This window comes from Oryctolagus cuniculus, chromosome 1, assembly GCF_051225735.1.
Source record: "Oryctolagus cuniculus isolate XC-2025 breed Fujian yellow rabbit chromosome 1, ASM5122573v1, whole genome shotgun sequence".
NCBI classification, from domain to species: domain Eukaryota; kingdom Metazoa; phylum Chordata; class Mammalia; order Lagomorpha; family Leporidae; genus Oryctolagus; species Oryctolagus cuniculus.
Genome location: NC_142867.1, coordinates 79883145 through 79904677, shown reverse-complemented (window position 1 = coordinate 79904677; position 21533 = coordinate 79883145). Strand labels below are relative to the sequence as shown.

General features: G+C 35.6%; 1 protein-coding gene across 4 annotated transcripts in view; it reads left to right on the top strand.

Annotated features, from left to right (window-relative positions):
- GRM5 (glutamate metabotropic receptor 5) overlaps positions 1-21533 on the top strand; it is a 557227-nt gene that overhangs the window by 223729 nt on the left and 311965 nt on the right. For all 4 annotated transcript variants that reach the window (XR_007909731.3, XM_051820841.3, XM_051820823.3 and 1 more), the window contains exon 3: positions 4731-4980. Coding sequence is in view for 3 of the 4 variants with exons in the window: in XM_051820841.3 (XP_051676801.2) it covers positions 4731-4980 (250 nt within the window). In the remaining variant the exon portion in view is untranslated. The remainder of the gene's footprint in view (positions 1-4730; positions 4981-21533) is intronic.

The following is a 21533-nucleotide window of genomic DNA, read 5'->3' as shown; positions in this document are numbered from 1 at the left end:
TTCTAAATATTCTTTATAATCTCTTTAGATGCAGTTAGTTCGATTCAGGTTACCTAGCTACCAGATATTTCACATGTATTCAAAATTATACACAAAGTACCCAAATATTAAGCAGTGTTACTCTAATTTTCACTTGGGAAAAATGAGATTAAAGAGACTCTACAAACTGAATTTGAATTCATGTTTCTGTATTGATTGTTGCAAGCCTCCTTTATACAGGATGTTGTATAAAGAAAAGTGGTATTAAAATAAAGTTGCAGGCCCTGCACCCCATGGGAGACCAGGATAAGTACCTGGCTCCTGCCATCAGATCAGCGCGGTGCGCCGGCCGCAGTGTGCCGGCCGCGGCGGCCATTGGAGGGTGAACCAATGGCAAAGGAAGACCTTTCTCTCTGTCTCTCTCTCACTGTCCACTCTGCCTGTCAAAATAAATAAATAAATAAATAAATAAATGAATGAATAAATAAATAAATAAAGTTGTTGAGGGCAGGTGCTTGACTCAGCAGTTAAGACATTGCTTTGGATGTCTGTGTTCATATTGGATTTTCTTGTTTCTAGTCTCAGCCTTGTTTCTGATTCCAGCTTTCTGCTAATATATACCCTAGGAGGTAGCAGATGACAGTGCAAGTACATGGGTTCCTGCCATTCTCACAGAAGACCTGAAATAGAGCCTTTCAGAATGGCAGTGGATAGAAGAATATCTCTCTCTTTCCTTTACAAATAAATATAAATTTAATTTAAAAAAAAAAAATCAAGGTGGTTGGGAGAGATGCCAAAGATTACGACTTTGTCCAGTATTTTTCTAGCTTAACTTTGAATGTATTGAAAATTTTCATTATTTACATCACAATCACTGTAACCTAATTTTAAATTATTTATGCAGATGCTTCAATATTGAATCAAAGCATTAAGTGCAATCCAGTCATCTGAAAAACAGATTCAGCTAAAAATAAATCAGAGAATAATAGATTACACAGATTAGTATAAAACCAATAATTTAGGCCTCTTGGCACATTTTTCAGAAAGCATCCTTTAAACTTTGCTAATTGCAAAATAACTAGATTGCCCACCTGCCATCATCACAGAGGTTTCTTGTTGCTTTTAATTCTGGAGAAGAAGAAAAAAGATGCAGCTGGCCCACCAATGTTTTTGGCTGAGACTCAAGCTGGCCTGTTTTGCTTTGCCCTTTGCAGTATTTCTGTGACGGTAAAACTACACAAAAATACATCCTGAAAGCTTGAGGAGCTCATTTCCAGCAAGGCACCTGTAGTACAGTAAGGCACACACAGGAGCAGGAATTCAAAACCTACGTTCGTGGGTAACCTAGCACTCTGCCACCCATTTACTGTATTTGAACTTCAACTTTATCAACTATGAGGGTAAAGTAATATTAACCTTTTTCATAGAGTTCTAAGGAATAGTGAGCTATATGAACTGATATTCAAAAAGCAAATTTCTGCGCTCTTGTGGTTATTTATTCTACCTCTGTTATCAACATAGAGTGAACCCTATGCAATTGAAAGCCCCACACTCTTTATTCATTTTGATAATTCTTCAGAAAAATAAAATGCCAATTCCTAAGTCTATTTGATTTTTATGCTACTTATATCCTGACATATTCTATAGTTTTGTTATCTTGTATTAATATTTAATATTCTTTAAATCAATAATTCTCACCCACATAATCATTTTAATATTTTATTATAGTTAAATTTCATGTATATGAGTATACATGAAATATGATATATACATATTTAGGAATATAGTGATACTTTCCACCCTACTGTTCCTTCTACCCATGCTCCCACCACTCCTCCTCTTTCTTCTTTTATTCTTTTTGCGATGATCTACTTTCAGTTTACTTTATACTCATAAGATTAACCTTACACTAAGTAAACGGTTCAACAAATAGTAAAAAAATAAAACCACAGATGCTCAACATAAAGACAAGGACTGTAAGCAATCATTGAATCTTAAAATGTCAATTTCACTCCTATACATTACATTTTTGGTACTCAGTTACCACAGAACATTGAAAACATATGGTATTTGTCTTTTTGAGACTGGCTTGTTTCATTAAATATAATGGTTTTCAGTTGCATCTATTTTCTTGAGAAAGACAGGAGTAATATTCTGTAGGGTATAAAAACCATAATTTTTTTATCCAGTCATCAAATGTTGGACATTTCGGTTGATTCCATATCTTAGATATTGTAAATTGAGCTGCAATAAACAGGGCGTACAGATCACTCTTTCATATGCTGATTTCATTTCCCTTGGATAAATTCCTAGGACTGGAATAGGTCACATGGCATGTCCATTTTCAGATTTTTGAGGTATCTCCATACTGTCTTCCACATGACTTTACTAGTTTATATTTCCACCAACAGATTAGGATACATCTTCCCCCACATCCTCACCAGCATTTATTGTTTGTTGATTTCTGTATGAGAACCATTTTAACTATGGGGCTCACACATTTAAAGCCTTAAAATGCTCAAAAATATCTAAAATTCAAGAATGATGACCTTTCAAGTGGAAAGAGAAGTGCACATATAATTGGACTTCAGAGACTCCTATGGCATAGCCATGGAAGAAGAGATGGGGCACCACTGTATCTGTGCATAGAGATAAGCCTTCCACTTACTCCTCCTGGAACTTTGAGCAAATGTGGACCTAACGCCTCATTTGTTTTCTTGTCTATGAAATGGAGTTATAATGCCCATCATAATATGTTCTTGTGAAAGTTAAATGAGATTGTGTACACAAAAGTCCTGAACACTTCCTGGTGTATAGTTGATTGGCAATATTATTTTAATTTTAAAAGGCCACCATTAGTCCTGGGGCCTAGCAAGTAAAGTTGTCACCTGCAACATTGGCATCCTATATGGATGTCGGTTGGAGTCTCTGCTGCTTCACTTCCTTTTTTTTTTTAAGATTTTTATTTATTTATTTGAGAGGTAGAGTTACAGAGAGTGAGAGGGAAAGAGAGAGAAAGGTTTTCCTTCTGTTGGTTTACTCCCCAGATGGCTGCAACGGCTGGAGCTGCGCTGATCTGAAGCCAGGAACCAGGTGTTTCTTCCCAGTCTCCCACATGGGTTCAGAGGCCCAAGCACATGGGCCATCTTCTACTGCTTTCCTAAGCCATAGCAGAGAGCTGGAATGGAAAAGGGGCAGCCAGAACTAGAACTGCTGCCTATATGGGATGCTGGCAACTCAAGTGAAGGATTAACCTACTGCACCATGGCGCCAGCCCCCTGCTTCACTTCCAGTCCAGCTTCCTGCTAATGTGCCTGGGAAAGTAGCAGAAAATGACCCAAGTACTTGGGCCACTGCACTCACATAGGATACCAGGAAGAATCTCCTGCTTTGGGCTGGCTCAGCTCCAGACATTGCAGGCATTAGGGAGTAGACCAGCACATGGAAGATCTCTTTCTCTGAGTGTGTAACTCTAGGCCTTTCAAATAAAGAAATCAATTCATACATACATACATATATACATATATATAATTTTTAAAAAACCACTAGTCCTTAGGCCCCAAATTTTTCAAAGGACTTTGGAATTATCCCCACATATCACTAACTCCCCTATGGTTGCATAGATGAAATTTTAATTTTTTTCATAATGTTACACAGTTATCTATAATGAGTGTAAATTTTGGTCAAGGATCTGGATTTTTTGGTAGAGATCACCCCATAAACTTTAAGATTATTAATAGATAATATATAGATAATTATATATAAAACAATATTTCACAAAAAACTTTATTACAACATCTATACTATATAAAGCATATGCATTAGAGTACTTAAAAAGCTCATGGAACAATGGAGTTACAATGTTTATTTTGATGCCAAAAATTGAAATCCTTTGGTAATTCTTATAAAATCCATTTTCCATGTACTTTCTAAAGATCTCTTAGATATGTACCCTAAGTTAAGTTTCTGTCCTTGTAAGAGAATACGAGGTCCTGAGTAATATAAGAAAACGTTTATTTGGCTCATAATTCTGGTGACTAGAGAATCCAAACTGCATCACTCTATTGTCTGGCTGCTCTACAAGATGGCAGAAAAACTGAAAGGGAACCAGCTGCCTGCCAAAAAGGCAGGTGCACAAACAAGGAAGTAAGACAGCAGGGAGGAGCCAAGCTCACTCTTTCAGGCAATGAATCCACTCCCCCACAACCTGCATTAATCCATTCATAATGGTGGAGTCTCTGTGATCTAATCACCTTCCACTAAGCCTCACCTCTTAAAGGTACCACCACTTCAACTCAGTCACAGTGGGAACCCGGCTTCTGACACACAGACCTGTGGGAGACGAATTATAACAAAAGCATAGCAGTGAAATGGAATGATCATACAATGAAAAGCAGAGAGAAATAGAATGAAAATATATCCTAGCATATAAAAATGTTCCATCATCTCACACTTACAATAGAAGCTTTTTTGAATAAACATGTTTAGAATCAAGAGAGTTTTTGAATGAAAATTGTTTGTACTTTTTATATTATCATTCCTGTCTTGGTATGAATATAAATATTAACGCTTAAGTATAATTAATTAAATTGCCAATCACCCATAGTGAAAAATTAATGAAAGAATAAAAGCTCAAATTCATGTCTTCATCTTCCAACACCATGCTCCCAACACTTCTACGTTCTGATTTTACCCAATTAATGCAGCACTTTCATTTCACTATCCTTCTGCTTATCTATGTTTTCACACAGGCAACTATGGAGAAAGTGGGATGGAGGCTTTCAAAGATATGTCAGCCAAGGAAGGGATTTGCATCGCCCACTCCTACAAAATCTACAGCAACGCAGGGGAGCAGAGTTTTGATAAACTGCTGAAGAAGCTCACAAGTCACTTGCCTAAGGCCCGGGTGGTGGCTTGCTTCTGTGAGGGCATGACAGTGAGAGGTCTGCTGATGGCCATGAGGCGCCTGGGTCTGGCAGGAGAATTTCTACTTCTGGGCAGGTGAGTGGCAATGAGAAATTTCACATGGAGTTGGCAACATTCTAGGGTGTCTTGTGATGCATAAGGAGAGATGTTTTGGAAGTTTAATCTGTAGAGTGGAAGAAGAGCTTAGATATAAAGTTCCAGTGCCTGGAAAAAAAATCATACAAAATAAGGAAATATACTGTGTGCTACTTAATGATAATAGGACTCAACACATGGAATGATGAGTCCTTAAGTCCTCAAAAGAAGACTTTAAGGGAATGAAATACATTCTTAAATTCTTGAATAATTCCCTTGAGAAGTGAACACACACCAAACTCACTGCAATTGCTTTTGAAGTTGATTTTGAGAATGGCTAAATAACTATAGTTTATAATTAGAATTAAAGAATTTGTGGTTTGAAAGTGAGGAATTGCTTTCAGAGCTAATTTTTCAAGCATTATATGTAGCATATTGTTTTATGTTGAAAAGATGCTAGTATTTCCTCCCTTAGTGATCTACATTGTTACCAGATGGAGTTCTAAAACATTAACTTCCATAAGGATTGACCTTATGATATACATAATTCACTTTACTGGTACAACTCAACTCATTCCCTATCAGTCATTGCAGATTCCATGTATTAAAGTTCTCCAGAAAAATAAAACCAAAAATTATACATGCATATACCTATATCATTTAGAAATACACATATACATTTATATATATGTTCACACACATATGAATAAGATTTATTAAAAGGATATAGTTCACATAATCAAGAAGCCTGAGAAGTCACTAAATCTATAACTGGCAGGCTAGACAGTCAGTGTTCCAGTCCTAGAGCAAATCCAACAGCCTGAGAAACATGAGCTGTTGGTTTTAAGTTCTAGTAGGCAATCCAGAAGGATCAAGACCCAAGAAGAGGCAGTGTTTCAGTCCAAGCCTGAAGGCAGAGTTTCCTTCTGGGCTTTTGTTTTCAGCTCTCCAACTGATTGGATGAGGCCCACCTATATTTGAGAGAGCCATTTGCTTACTCAGTATAATGAGGCAAATGTTAATCTCATCCAAAAACTTCTTCATACAAATAGGCAGACTAATATTTGGTCAAATGTCTGATCACCCATGGCACAGTCCAGTAGGCACATAAAGTTTACTGTTACAATGAGTATGATAACACCATAGTTTTGACTGCATGAATGACATTCTCTCCTGGGTTGGGAACACTGGGAATCATCAGTGGTAGGTAAGCTTCTTTCATTCCATACCTTTAAAAAGTTATGTCATGCATCTTTTCTCAAGAGGCAATTGATTTAAAGGATCATGAAAACCTCAATAATTACTGTATCTTTCTTAATATTTCTATCCAAGGTAGAAGTATAACTCACTTGTTATTAAGATTTGAGTATTATTTTTAAAAAATAACTTCCTTTATTTTCCAAATACTTAACTGACCTTCAGAGAGCAAACATAGCTTCTTGGATACAGTTTATGACAGGCATTTTATGTACCTAATTCTTTTTCTGTCTGATCTGATGGCAATAGATTGATGGGGCTATTTTGATATGAGACCACACATCTTTCATAAAAATGATATTGAGTGAGATTCTTTTTTCACAGATGGCACACATTTCATCTAAAATCCATCCCTCGTTGGCAGGAGTGATGTTCCAGTTAGTTTCATGCAACATATGAACCTGTCCTTTACCAATTTTCTTATGTTTCAATGTGAGTGTTAACACTGAAGTGAAAAAAAAAAAAAAAAACAGGGAATAAAGAAATTGGCTTTAAACAGTTCTGTTTTTCTGATAGGCGATAAAAGATTCCGTAGCTCCTTCTTGCATTAATAGTCTGTCAGCATTAATAAGACAAATCTGTAGCAATTCTTTTTCAGTATTATGGTTTATTTGTCCACAAGCAAATGTTCCTTGATGATTTGTACACAAAGACAATGAACTGGCATTTGTCATTTTCTGTTTGTCATTTTATTGCCAACAACTATACAAAGCCAAAAATTTAATATTTTTCATGTTAAAAGATTCATTCTTTATACATAAAGTCTTTAATAAGTTCCTGGAAATTTGTATTATGAAAAACTATATGTGGACTTTTTTTGCACTGGAACATCTTATATTTTGTTTCATTTTTCCAAGAACATTTTGCATTATCCTTGAAAGTACTAAATAAAGAGAAAATATCTTCAAATTATTTAATTCATGGCATAATATATTTGTAATCTTTAATTTCTTAATTCCTTTATTGATTGGCTGCATTATAATTCATCTTTTATTCAGTACCATTTCATTGCAACTTTGATCAGTTGTTTTAGAATAATCTTCCATACACTGAATTTTAAATGCATCACCTGTATCACCTTATAGGCTCTACTTCTTGTCTCATATTCTGTTCTTTGAAAGTAACATGTGATACTTTTTCAAATATTTAGAAACATGGTCCTCCGTATCCTTCAGCTTCTATTTTTTTTTAACTTTTATTTAATGAATATAAATTTCCAAAGTACAGCTTATGGATTACAATGGTTTTCCCCCCCCATAACGTCCCTCCCACTCGCAACCCTCCCGTTTCCCACTCCCTCTCCCCTTCCATTCACATCAAGATTCATTTTCAATTCTCTTTATATACAGAAGATCAGTTTAGCATACATTAAGTAAAGATTTCAACAGTTTGCTCACACACAGAAACATAAAGTGAAAAATACTGTTTGAGTACTAGTTATAGCATTAAATCTCAATGTACAGCACACTAAGGACAAAGATCCTACATGAGGAGTAAGTGCACAGTGACTCCTGTTGTTGACTTAACAAATTGACACTCTTGTTTATGGCATCAGTAAGCACCCTAGGCTCTTGTCATGAGCTGCCAAGGCTATGGAAGCCCCCTGGGTTCACTGACTCTGATCATTTTTAGACAAGGCCATGGTCAAAGCGGAAGTACTCTCCTCCCTTCAGAGAAAGGTACCTCCTTCTTTGATGACCCATTCTTTCCACTGGGATCTCACTCACGGAGATCTTTCATTTAGGTGTTTTTTCTTTTTTTTTTCCCCAGAGTGTCTTGGCTTTCCATGCCTGAAATACTCTCATGGGCTTTTCAGCCAGATCTGAATGCCTTAAGGGCTGATTCTGAGGCCTGAGTGCTGTTTAGGACATCTGCCATTCTATGAGTCTGCTGTGTATCTCACTTCCCATGTTGGATCCTTCTCTCCCTTTTTGATTCTATCAGCTAGTATTTGCAGACACTATTCTTGTTTATGTGATCCCTTTGGTTCTTAGTCCTATCATTATGATCAATTGTGAACAGAAATTGATCACTGGGACTAGTGAGATGGCATTGGTACATGCCACCTTGATGGGATTGAATTGGAATCCCCTGGTATGTTTCTAACTCTACCGTTTGAGGTAAGTCATTCAGCTTCTCTTTGTTGACAGCCTACTTCCTCCACTGTCTTAGTGAGCAGGCATGGTGGGGCAAATAAAACTATCTGAACCTTTCATAGGAGCATTCTCAAATACTTCATGACAGTTATTACACTTAAGAACTCACATATATATTTCTTTTAATCATTCATCTAAGAAAAGTTGAGTGTCTATTAAATGTTAAAGTGATTGGGATACATCAGTCAATGAAACAGATAATTATTGCCTTTGTAGAAATTATAGGTAATCAATTAGATATAAAGTAATATGTGCTTTGAAGAAAAATTTAAAAATATATCCAAGAATATCCTGCATGTTGAGAACTATTATTAACTTTATTTTACAACTCTTCCAAGAATTAAAAAATGTTGAATAAATATGATATGAGGCAGAAAATAGCTTTTAGAAAATATTTGGGATATTTACCATCTCTCATTTTATTAATGAGGAAACTGATACCCCAAAGTTTAGATGACATGCTCATTTTCATGCTCGATTTCAACTACCATGAGTTATAATCCAGTACTTTTCTCTGCTAACCTGTCTCCTGTAGAGTAGAAGCAGGGGAGAAGTTACTATCTGATAGCAAATCTTTGGTTTTACTTAGACTGTATATCTATGAAGAAACAATTCTAGATTATTTTAATTTAAATGAGAATTTTTTTATTTATTTTTTAAAACTTTTATTTAGTAAATATAAATTTCCAAAGTATGTTTATGGATTACAATGGCTTTTCCCTCCCCCCATAACTTCCCTCCCACCTGCAACCCTCCCATCTCCCACTCCCTCTCCCATTCCATTCACATCAAGATTCATTTTCAATTATCTTTATATACAGAAGATTGATTTAGTATATATTAAGTAAAGATTTCAATACTTTGCAACCACACAGTGACTCCTGTTGTTGACTTAACAATTTGACACTCTTGTTTATGGCGTCAGTAATCTCCCTAGGCTCTAGTCATGAGTTGCCAAGGCTATGGAAGCCTTTTGAGTTCACCGACTTCGATCTTATTTAGACAAGGTCATAGTCAAAGTGGAAGTTCTCCCCTCCCTTCAGAGAAAGGTACCTCCTTCTTTGATGGCCCGTTCTTTCTACTGGGATCTCACTTGCAGAGATCTTTCATTTAGGTTTGGTGTTTTGTTTTGTTTTGTTTTGTTTTGTTTTGCCAGAGTGTCTTGGCTTTCCATGCCTGAAATACTCTCATGGGCTCTTCAGCCAGATCTGAATGCCTTAAGGGCTGATTCTGAGGCCTGAGTGCTGTTTAGGACACCTGCCATTCTATGAGTCTGCTGTGTATCCCACTTCCCATGTTGGAACGTTCTCTCCCTTTTTATTAAATGAGAATTTTAATACCTGTTACCTCCTAAAAATTTTGTTTGGGTCACTTTATAACTTTTATATTTTAAATTATTTTATTTGCATGTATTCTTCTAATCTCTCTCTTTGTTCCTTCTCTCCCCAAACTGAGCTTTGGATGAATGATTCTTAGGAACTACAAGTCAAAGCCATAAGAAAAAAGAATATCTTGAGAACATGTTAGAGGATCCTTCATTTAACTGTAGTTACTGATGACTTTCCAATTGCCCTGGGTCAGCATGTTTAATAGGTCATTCAGCTAAGGGTTTAGCAGTACTAAGCAAACACTACAGCTGCTATGGCCTCATCCATCAACATACATTACCATCTGTGCTACACATCAATAGAATGATGGAGTGGTATAGACCTGGCCATTGGGAAATCACATTTGAACTGTGGGTAATTTGTTGTCTCACTGCCCTTAAAAATGTTCCACGTAGGTCCCTGAGATAGTTTTATTAACACTTTGGCCCTGATGGTAGGATAAGATCTGTAATTTGAACGGTAATAAAATGTCTAAAAGGACTTTTTATTCTACAATGAATATATCATTAAAGCTCTAAGAGTGTGAAGGTGTTGAAATATATCATTTACTTATAAAATTGAATAAAAAATGATAAGCAAAAACCCATTTTGGCAAATTCACTGTTTAAAGGCAGTTTTATTTAGTCTGATTAACTACAATTCTTTGTCTCTGAATTTAGAATCTCTGTTCTTTAATGATAATTGTTAACACACTACAAAAGGAAAAGTTCTTAAATTTAAAATATATTTGAGAATTATAAGTAGCATTTCTTAGTAGGAGGTCACTTTACATCAATATTCTTCAAAATGGGAAAGATAAGAACTTGGTCTAATAAATACCTTTGTCAATGAAACTACAATTGTTCCAGTAAAACAGTGATAGTAGGTAACACTCAAAGTGGATGTTAGTGTTTGTCTTTGCATATCATCAGACTATCCATTCCAAATTAAAATTATAAGATGTTATTCTGTTCGTTTGACCATTCAATGTCATTAAATCGCAATATGAAGAAAATTATTTTTGCTGAGTTCCTGTTATATGTTAGGAGACAAGGAGATTGGAAGGAAAGTAAGGAAAAGGGTACTGGAGAGAGCGGAGGTGGGAGAAAGAAGGAAGGAGAGAGAAATTAAAGAGGTTCATTTTATGCTATACTCAATATTGACTATCTCAAGGTTGTTATACCTCTGAAGTTGGTAATGATACCAGTATTTTATAGGAGATAACGTTCAAACTCAAAGAGATTAGAGGACTAGACAGGGACACATGCACACACCTATCCATTCGAAGCATGTCTTTCAGCTACACTGATTTTTAACATTTGTGAGAAATTAAGGTTTGCTTTGTTTTTGTCATTTTAAGTTATTCTTTGAAAATTAAAGAAGGTTAGTGAGAATTATTAAGATGTCCATATGAATTTGTAATACAAATAAAGCAAGTAAAATTATGTCATGCTCTGAAAGAGTTTTTTCTCTTCTTATCTGCATTTGAGTTGAGAAAGCCAGATTACTAGTGGCATAACGTTCAATCTATATAGAAATTGTTGTTTAGATGCATCTGTCTGAAACCATGTGAAAATCTCTCTGAACCATATGACTTGAGTACAGAGAGTGGAAGTGAAACAGGTATGAAACAAAGTTGGACAGGGACTTAGGAGACATCATTTGGGGCCTTGTAGTGTTTTTATAATTATGCTTTTATTGGTAAAGGATTTCTTTGAGAATATGATAGATATTATTTTCCAAAAGATAATCCTAAAATATGGAATGTGGATTAGAAGAGATAAGGTAGATAGAGGAAGTACTAATCCTCAAATAAATGATACTATTATAGACTAAGGTAATGTGGATGGTGAAAAGTTGCTGAGCCAAGAGCTACTTACTAATTAAAAAACTGTAGGAGGCGCTGATAATGTTTTACATTGTGGACGAGGGTGAAGAAGATGTCAAGGATGATGCCTAGAATTTTGTGTTGTGGAACAATATGGATGATGATGATACCTTTGCTGAGATGAAGATCACTGGGAAAGTCAGGTATGAGGTGGAGAGCAGACCATGAGTTCAGTTTCAGATAAGCTGAGTCAATGTTCATTTCAAGCATGCAAATGGTCAAAAGTTGCAGGAGAATATTTGAGTATGGAACTCAAAGAGAAATAAAAGCTATCAATAGAACTGAGTAAATCATCAAAATAATATGTTTGTTAACTAAACTGAAAACGTGGTTATGTAGAATTAAAATGGAGAAAGTTTGGGAATGTAATTTTGAAGGAACTCAACATTTATGGTTGGACTAAACGTAAAGTTAAAATAGGAAACAGAAGAAAATCCAGAGATGTGGGAGGGAAAACTAAGAATGTGTTGTGTTATCCAATTCAGTGTAAGAGAGTATTAGAGAGGTCACTAATATCGATTGACTTTAGGAGGATCAAGTGAAAAATAATATTGAAAGAGCCTCTTGGATGTATCAAGTGGAGATAATTGCTAAATTCTCAAAGCAGATTAAGAATGAACTAGTTAAGAAGTGACTAGGAGGTGAGAAAATGAGCACATGGCATATAAACTAGGGGTCTGGGGGAGTTAAACTGGTAACAAAAAATGATAATACTATGTCTTCAGGAAATATTAGGTCAAGAGAAAGGTTTTTTAATATTTTGTTTTACTTCTTTCCAAATATGTAATTCGTTATCATTACAAATAATTTAAATGGTGAAACAAACTTCACAATGAGTAGCACTTAATGTTTCTGTTGTTTAATCAATACAGTATTATTATTTGGTATTTGCTAATTTGGTAAATGAAAATGCCATCATGATGTTTTAATTTGTAGTTTTTAAATTATCAGTGACTGTATGCATCTTTGTATGTAAATAAGTGATATATATGTCCACTTTCTCTAAGCTACCTATTCTCTAATCATTCATTTGCTCTAATGTTTCTGTTTTTTGGTTGATTTATAAACCTCATTATAAATTAAAGAAGTAGATCAATGACATGTGAAATTTTTTTAGTGTTATCATTTTTAAAACTTCTTAATTACATAAAGAGGACAGATTTCATGTATTTAATATATTCAATTTTAAGCCCATAATGATTTTTCCCACCTAATTTTGGCTATGTCTATGGCATTTTGGACAATGCTAATATCTATAATTTTTAGACATTTTCTTCTTTTATGACTCATAGTAAATGTTTATTTCATTAAGAGGCTAGCCATGGATGTTTTTTGTTACTTAGTTTTTCAATTTGTGTATGCAGGTAGAATCAGAGATTTAGTTATAAGAATTATTAGAATGTGAGATCAGTTAATATAGAATGAAATCACTCAAAATGTGGGAATGGGTATCATTTAATGCACAGGTGGAGAAAACAAGCTGAGAAGGTCAAATCTGGAAATGGAATAGAAATAAAAGTATGTGTTGTGGCAGGCACGCTTGAAGGTTTGAAAATAGAAAAATCACTTGATGGCTTCTCTGTTGATTTGTAGCAAGTGGCACACTGTGTGTGTACGTGTGTGTGTGCTTGCGTGTGTGTGTGTGTGTGTGTGTGTGTAGGCGGGTAGGGGGATGGCAATCAGTTGAGAAGCTGTCCGTGGAGATTAGAGAACTAGAAAAATGCCACTGTTAATAAGTGGTTTCATATATTATCTGTTTTTAATATGACTCCATCTGTTACAACAATGAGCAGTGGAAGATTTGGCTGCACTACAGTGAAAAATGTTCTTAAAATAACAACAAATTTAACATTTGTACATGTACTGACACATAAAGTATTGTAATGAATTTTCACTGTTAGTCATTTAAAGGTTGATTAAACAACATCTCTGTTCTCAAATTAAAAAACAACAGGAACATGTCATGGAGATTGATGCATATTAGCTAATTAGAGATGGAGTCTTTGATCCACCAAATGGACCTCCTAACACTGCCCCCAACCCAGGGCCACAAGAAGTGATGTAAAATCATGGACTGTCCTGCTTCAGTTTACGACCTTCAGGTCAACAACAGGAAGACTCTTAGGATCAGAGAACAGACTGCTCCATAAAAAGAAATTGAGTCACACATGCTCAAACCCTTCTCTAATTACACCAGAAGAGGAGTCGTGATCCTTAGAAGAGAAGGAAGGGGGTGGTAAAGAGAATCTTTGTGTTTTCTTTCCATGGCTTTCCCTTGTGGAGAGGGAAATCCCCCTCAAACACCCCTGCAAACTGTGAAGAGTGAGATATTTCTTCTACTACTCACAAGTCCCTCCTGAAGTCAGTATTATTAACTGGACTTCTCAGACAAGAATCTGAAGCTTGGAGCTATTACTTCTATCGTTAATGTCTGCCAAAATTGCTACATGTACAACTGAAATGCAAATGTTCCAGATGCCTTGAAAGGTGATATAGGTTTGACAATTGGCAGTGTCCAAAAGGAGAACACAGGACCTTGATGTTATTAGAACTAGGTTTTCTATGTGATATATAAAACCATCCCACAGACTTGAAGTTCTCTTCTGGGATTAAGGCTTGTGCTTTGGAGACATCTGCATCTCCAAGGGTTCTGGTAGCTTTGGAACTGATTGTACTTCTAAAACTTGCTTACATTACATTTTAAACTAATCGAACGATAATAACAGCTATATATGGTGTGCTCCGTTGTTTAGCAAATGTTGTTCTAAGTGATTGGTTTCTCTTTTTTTTTTCTATTTTATTTTTTGACAGGCAGAGTGGACAGTGAGAGAGAGAGAGACAGAGAGAAAGGTCTTCCTTTGCTGTTGGTTCACCCTCCAATGGCCGCTGCGGCCTGCGAGCTGCAGCCAGCGCACCACGCCTATCCGAAGCCAGGAGCCAGGTACTTATCCTGGTCTCCCATGGGGTGCAGGGCCCAAGGACTTGGGCCATCCTCCACTGCACTCCTGGGCCACAGCAGAGAGCTGGCCCGGAAGAGGGACAACCGGGACAGAATCCGGCGACCCGACCCGGACTAGAACCCGGTGTGCCAGTGCCGCAAGGTGGAGGATTAGCCTATTGAGCCATGGCACCAGCCAAGTGATTGGTTTTTCAATGATTAATTTGTTGTCTTTTCATAACAATCCTGTTTGCAAACTATTATTTCTAATTTCATGTTACACCTAAGGAAAGTGAGGCACAAAGAAACAAATAGTTTGGGCAAGATCACACCAGTGGTAAATGGAAGAGAGGGTGTTGAGAGGAAGCCTATATCCTTAGCCTTTATCAATCATCACTGAATCTTTTTTTTTTAAGATTTTATTAATTTATTGGAGAGAGAGAGTTACAGACAGAAGGAGAGACAGAGAGAAAGGTCTTCCATCTGCTGGTTCACACTCCAAATGGCTGCAACAGCCTGAGCTGAGCTGATCTGAAGCCAGGAACCAGGAGCTTCTTCTTGGGTCTCCCATGTGGACGCAGAGGTCCGAGCACTTGGGCCATCTTCCATTGCTTTCCCAGGCCACAAACTGAGAGCTGGATTGAAAGAGGAGCATCCGGGACAATAACCCATGCACATATGGAATTCTTATGTGGCAGGCGGAGGTTTAGCCTATGCCACAGTGCCGGTCCCTGGATCTTTAATAACACCTAATTTTAGTATCAAATTTGATCCTGATATTATGAAACATTAATGTATTTTCTATGACTAAATCCATGTTTAACAAATAAAAACAATAACATTTAAAGGTAATTCTGGAAAGGGATTTTTATCCTTTTAAAAATATAATAAAACCTGAGCATTTCAGTGTTCTATAAGCCAAAAATATCAGTGAATTATTCATTTTTTCCAGTTGATCACTCTTTATTCATGATAATGAATCAATAGTGAAAAATAAACTATTTAAAGGTAAAAGTGAATAAACAATTTCCTTCATAGGATATTTTTATTTTCATATGCATGGTAAAATTCAGTGAAGACTATTTATAACTATCTTTAACCCAAATGATACGACATTCACACAATTTTTATACTTTCTCTCTGTGTGTGTGTGTGTGTGTGTATACATATATATATATATATAAAACTTACACATTTAAGATAATATTTATATTTTCTTTCTGTGTCTGGTTTATTTCACTTAACATTATCCAAATTTCTCAGAAAAAGATCTTAATGAAACTTTATCTTTCAGTAAATAGAGAAGTTTGAATTGTAAGTTTTTGGAATCGTTTAAGGGGAAACAAAGGCAAACACAGAGTATGATTTTTCTCTCAAACCAGATAAAAGTCAAGTTCTACTGAATTCTACTGACTTTTATGTGATTTGGTGGAATTCACACAAGACGTGAATTATCTTATACATAATTGTTATATATTTCTATTGTTTGTGGGCACTGTGATAAATTACTAGAAAGCAGAGATAGTAAACTAAGGCCTTTGGGCCAACCCCAGCTCACTTCCTGTTTTGTAAGGCTTTGTGGGAACACAGTCACACTTATTTACCTAATTTCTATTGCTGCAATGAGGCTACAGTGGCAAAACTGAGCCCATGTTACCAAGACAACATGTCCTATAAAGGCTAAAATATTTACTGTCTGATCTTTTACAGAAAATGTTTGCTGACTCCTAATTTGGAGTTGTTTCGTTTGTTAAGATGGCTCTGCCTACTTATATGACAGTGTTTAAATTTATGCTTTGGATATTTATTTAGAACTAGTCATGATTTACATAGAAACTCCACTTTTTCCCCAATTCTATTTGAAATACAAGGGTTCCTGATCGGTTGTGAAATCAACCACAGGAGTGGTGGCGGCGGTTAGGGGTACTTGAATGCTGAATCTCAGTAAAGAGGGACCAAGAACAAAGGGACTTTTAATGACTTTAGCAGGCTTGAACATAATATTCAAAGCCATTGGAATAGATGATATATTTGACATTATTCTTATTCCACCTTGATTTATTTAATTTTATATAAAATAAAAAGAATATGCTAAGTTTAATTAGGAATGTACTCTTTGGTTATGATTATTAGTCTTTCTAATAAAGTCATTTTCACTATCTGTCTTACTTAATTAGATTGATGACATGAATTAAGAATGTTTCCCTTCTTTTACCTCTACTCATAATCCCCATTTTTCTGAGAATTATTTTTTTCTAAAAAAACAATTTGATTGCATCATTCTTCATAGTAATCTTGGTTGATTCTCATTTCACATCATGCTCAAATCCATAATTTGGCACACACAGTCCTTTAAAATATGGCCTCCATCTGCCAGTAATTTCCCCTTATACTCAGAGGTGAGATTTAAAATATGTAACAGCTACTAAGACATGAGTCCAATCAAGACAGATGCAAATCATAACCAATTGGTAAATCGGTGCCAATGCATACCAGCTGCATAGCAAAATTAATTATTTCTACACTCTCCCACCACAACCAAGTCTTCACTTTTTCTAGATAAAATTCTTATAATTCCCCAAACTTACTACGTTTGCAGAATCCTGCAGCTTTCTCTGTGATGATTCCTATCTTTAACCTGTAAACTCAGATTTCTCATGTAGAACTCTTCCCCAGCTGTAGTAAAGCTTTCCTCAACTCTAGTAGGATGTACAAAGATTCTGTAAAGCTTCTATGATTTCCATTTTATTTTTCTATTTTTCTCTTTCTCTCCCTCACTGGAATAGGAGGTCCTTGAAAATATGTGTATAGGTTTATTAAGCTACATTTCTTCCCTAAGACATTATAGGTATCTGAGGATGACTGAAATCGCAGCAAAACAAGTTTGGCAGTTACATAGCGGTACAAAGAGGATATCGTCCAATTCCAAAGTGCCTAAGTAAAAGCCAGGCTTCCCACCCTCTTGAAGAGCAGAAAAACATACTAAATGCCTGCTGCTCTCCAAGCAAGTCAGCTACCAGTGTCATGGAGCAGAGCAGAGCTGATTTCCCCAGACACACTCTCAATGATTTTGTGGGACCTAATTTCCTAGCTTTTGGTACTGAATGCTTCTGGCCTTTGCCTAAAACTAGTGGGAAAATGAGCCACTTTTTAGTGTGGCTTAATAATGCATTCGACTATCCGATCAATTTCCGTGAAAAAAATCCTATCAGTCAGCTTTCTGTGTCCATGGTTGCCACAAGTACAAACTCAGCCAACCACAAACAGAAAATATTAAAATGCTAGAATTGCATCTGTACTGAATATGTAGACCTTTTGTCTTGACATTATTCCTAACCAAAATGGTTTTTTACATATTTTACAATTTTTACATAGCATTTATATATATTAGATATTGTAACTATTCTAGAGATAACAAACTATACAGGAGGACATACATATGTTATTTGCAAATATTATGCCATTTTATGTAGTCGATTGATTGAGTATCATCAGATTTGGTATACAAGATGGACCCTGGAACCATTCCCCTATAAATACTAAGGAATGACTCTTAGCAATGTTTTAAGAAAAAGGCCACTATTTCTTAGACACATGCCTATGCTATTTGAAAAGAATGCTGTATAGGTTTTATATCCTTTCAAAAAGAGGAAAATATAGATACTGCCTAATACCAAGACATGAATACACATCTTTATTTTTCAAAAAGCTTTATAAAGACTTTCTCAATTAACTTTTTAGATCTCTAAATGTTTCATTTGTTATTTTTAATGTTTCATAAATAATAAATCGGTGCAACAAAAAGTTAAGAATATTCTCCAAAATCTAATACTAAAATGAAATTGTTGTCATTTTCTTTTCCTCTTTGAAGCTTTGTAATGCACTTATTCATCATTATTTTCAATATTTGGTTATTTCTTCATTTATTTGTTGAGAGATAGAGAGAAAGAATCTCCCATCACCTACTTCAGTCCTTAAATGTTTGCTATAGTCAGGGATGTGTTAGGTCAAAACCAGAAGGCAGGGACACAGCCATGTCTCCTCCATAGTTGGCAGGAGCCCGACTATTTGAGCCATCACCTGCTGCTTCCCAGGGTATGCATTAGCAAGAAACCAAATGGAAAGTTGTAGACTGTAACTAGAACACTGGCACTTTGATGTGGAACGTGGGCATTTTAAGTAGCCCCTTAACGGCTGTGCCAAATACTTGCTCCCATTTGTCTTTTTTTAATGTGTAGTATCAATATAATATTATGCTAATGCACATTTTCCAAATTGTTCTATTGTCTCGTTTTTCTTTTTCTTTTCCTTCTCTGCCCTTACCCCCACTCTCTCTCTTCCCCTAGGTAGCCATTCTGAGTGAATATTCTGTTCCTTATATTTCTCCTTGCTCTTAGAATTATTAACTCATGTGTCTTTTTCCAATACATGCCTTGAGTTTTTTATTTTGATTATGCTATATTTTTCTGTTCTTTTTGTGTACATAATCAAATACACATTTTTATTTGTAGATTCTATATACCCTTCCATGAACCATAAAGGTTTCTTTGAAACCCAAGAGACTTTTATGTGTTGTTTACCTTTACTCACTTAATCCAGGAAAAATTATTTTTATTAAAAACCATTCACAAAGAAGTTCAGCATTATTTTCTATGAGGAAGATGCACAGAAGTGCTTATATGACTCATTACATATTTATCTACCACTGAGATAATAATGGTAACTCATATATTAAGTTTTACATATATATTTTCTGTGTACTGTCATATGACCTAAGACTTGCTCTTTGGTGCCATTGTTCTATTTGTCTTTTCTTTTGTGTTAGTACAGTGTTTTGATTACACTGTTTTTTAGTTATACTTAAAACTGGTAAGGTATACAGTTCTAATTCTCATTTTTCTTATATTGTTTTCTTAAATATTGTTGATTCCTAAGAATTTTTTTATATTTTTAAGGATTTATTTGGTGACTTGAAAGGCAGAGCTACAGAATGAGAGAGAGAGAGAGGGATGCACATACACACACAGAGAGATAGATCTTTTATCTCCTGGTCCACTCCCCTAAATGACCTCAATAATGAGGGTTGGGTCAGGCTGCTGCCAAGTGGCAGGGATCCATATATAACAGGTATTCTCACTTGACTTTGATGGAATTAGTTTATTTTAATATTTATAGTAGAAATTTTACATTTTTAAATCATATTTTATTTTCTCCTTACATTGTCTTTTTAATAATCCCAGGTCATCCCATCCTCAGATCCACATATACGATATAGAGAAAATACATGTTCTCAGTTTAGAACAAAAAAGATAACAGAAGAAATTAGGCGCTTAGGTAGTAATTGTAAAATTTTCTCTACCTCTGGGAACATCTTAAAAATATATTTTGAGATGCATTGGTTAAAACATTGTTTGGATGCCTATGTCCCATATCATAATGTGAGGGTTGAATCCAAAGCTCTACTCTTGATTCCAGCTTCCCACTAATGCACACCCTAGGAGGCAGCAGGTGATGGCTCCAGTAACAGATCCCTACCACCCACATGAAAGATTTATATTGAGTTCCTGCGTTTTGACTTTCTGTGGCTCACCCCCAACTATTGCAGACATTTGGGGAATGAATCAGAAAATGGAAGATCCTTCTCTCTCTCTCTCTCTCTCTTTCTATCTCTGTCACTCTGCCATTCAAATAAATTTCAAAATATTTTATTTGGGTTATAGTTGAAGATGGCAGTTGAAACACACAAGTACATACTGCTTCCTGTCTAAATCTCCATGGAAATTACTTACCATTTAATTTACATTAGCAACTATAGTCTTACAATATTTTAACAAGCTCACTCAGACAACATTTCCCCATCCGTATCCAAGTTCTATTACTCATCTCCTTTACAACATCCAAGCACACTGGTCTTCTCAAAAAACCTAATGGTCACGCTCAAAAAACCTAGTCCCCTTTCTGCCTCAGGGCCTTTGTACTTAGTGTTCCTTTTGCTTGAGATATTCTTCCTCCAGATATCCTTGTCACTGAATTCCTCATCTGAAATTTTCACTCACACATACGTCTCTCAGTGGAACTTTTCCTTAGCAACATATTTAAACTTGAAGCACTTTCACTGACAGACCCTAGCCTCTACCTGCCTTATTTTGTCAACACTTATTACCTTCTAATGTACTACAAACTTTTTAATGGATTAGATTCTTATTCAATCAGTTTTTTATATCTCTAGTCTGTACTAGAAAATAAGCTCCTTGAGGGTAAGGATTTTTTATTTCTAGTTTGTTTACTGCTCTACCTTTCACCCATGGAAATGCAACTGATATAAAATAAGCATCTAATAAAATAATTGTAAACAAGCCAAGAAACCCTTAGCCTATACTTTGGGAGACAGGATTTTTTAATGTTTCCCACCTACGAACCTTGAATTACCTGAGATCAGAAACAGAATATCCGGGAAAAGAAGTAGGTTTTACACTACCTCTAAGTAAGCAGCTCTGTGATCTTGGAACAATTGAGCTGGTACTCCTCTCACCATGGTCAATCAAGTTTTCATTTGTCCCCCTCCCCTGAAGAATAGCACAGGAGAAAGGGCATAATATATTTGGAGAAAATTGAAAGCCAAAAGTTCTAGAGATGTCCAATGAATACAGCATGCATGTAAAGATGAGTCATTTTAGACTCAGGATGATGACAAGTGCTACAAGTTTAGGGTACAAAAATGCAACAATGCTGAGATGAAGCAATGCCAAATGAGGTCAATGAAGTGGTCATAGGTGAGCATGACTAAAATAAAATAGAGGTGGAAGGAAATGCCATTCACCTATTGATTATTTACATAGACATTGAATTTGAAGTTTTTACAAATGAGTTTCTGTGATTTCAGTAGTTTAGAAGACATTTGCCATTTCTACCAATAACATAGCCTGAAAAAGATAGCATTACTTTAA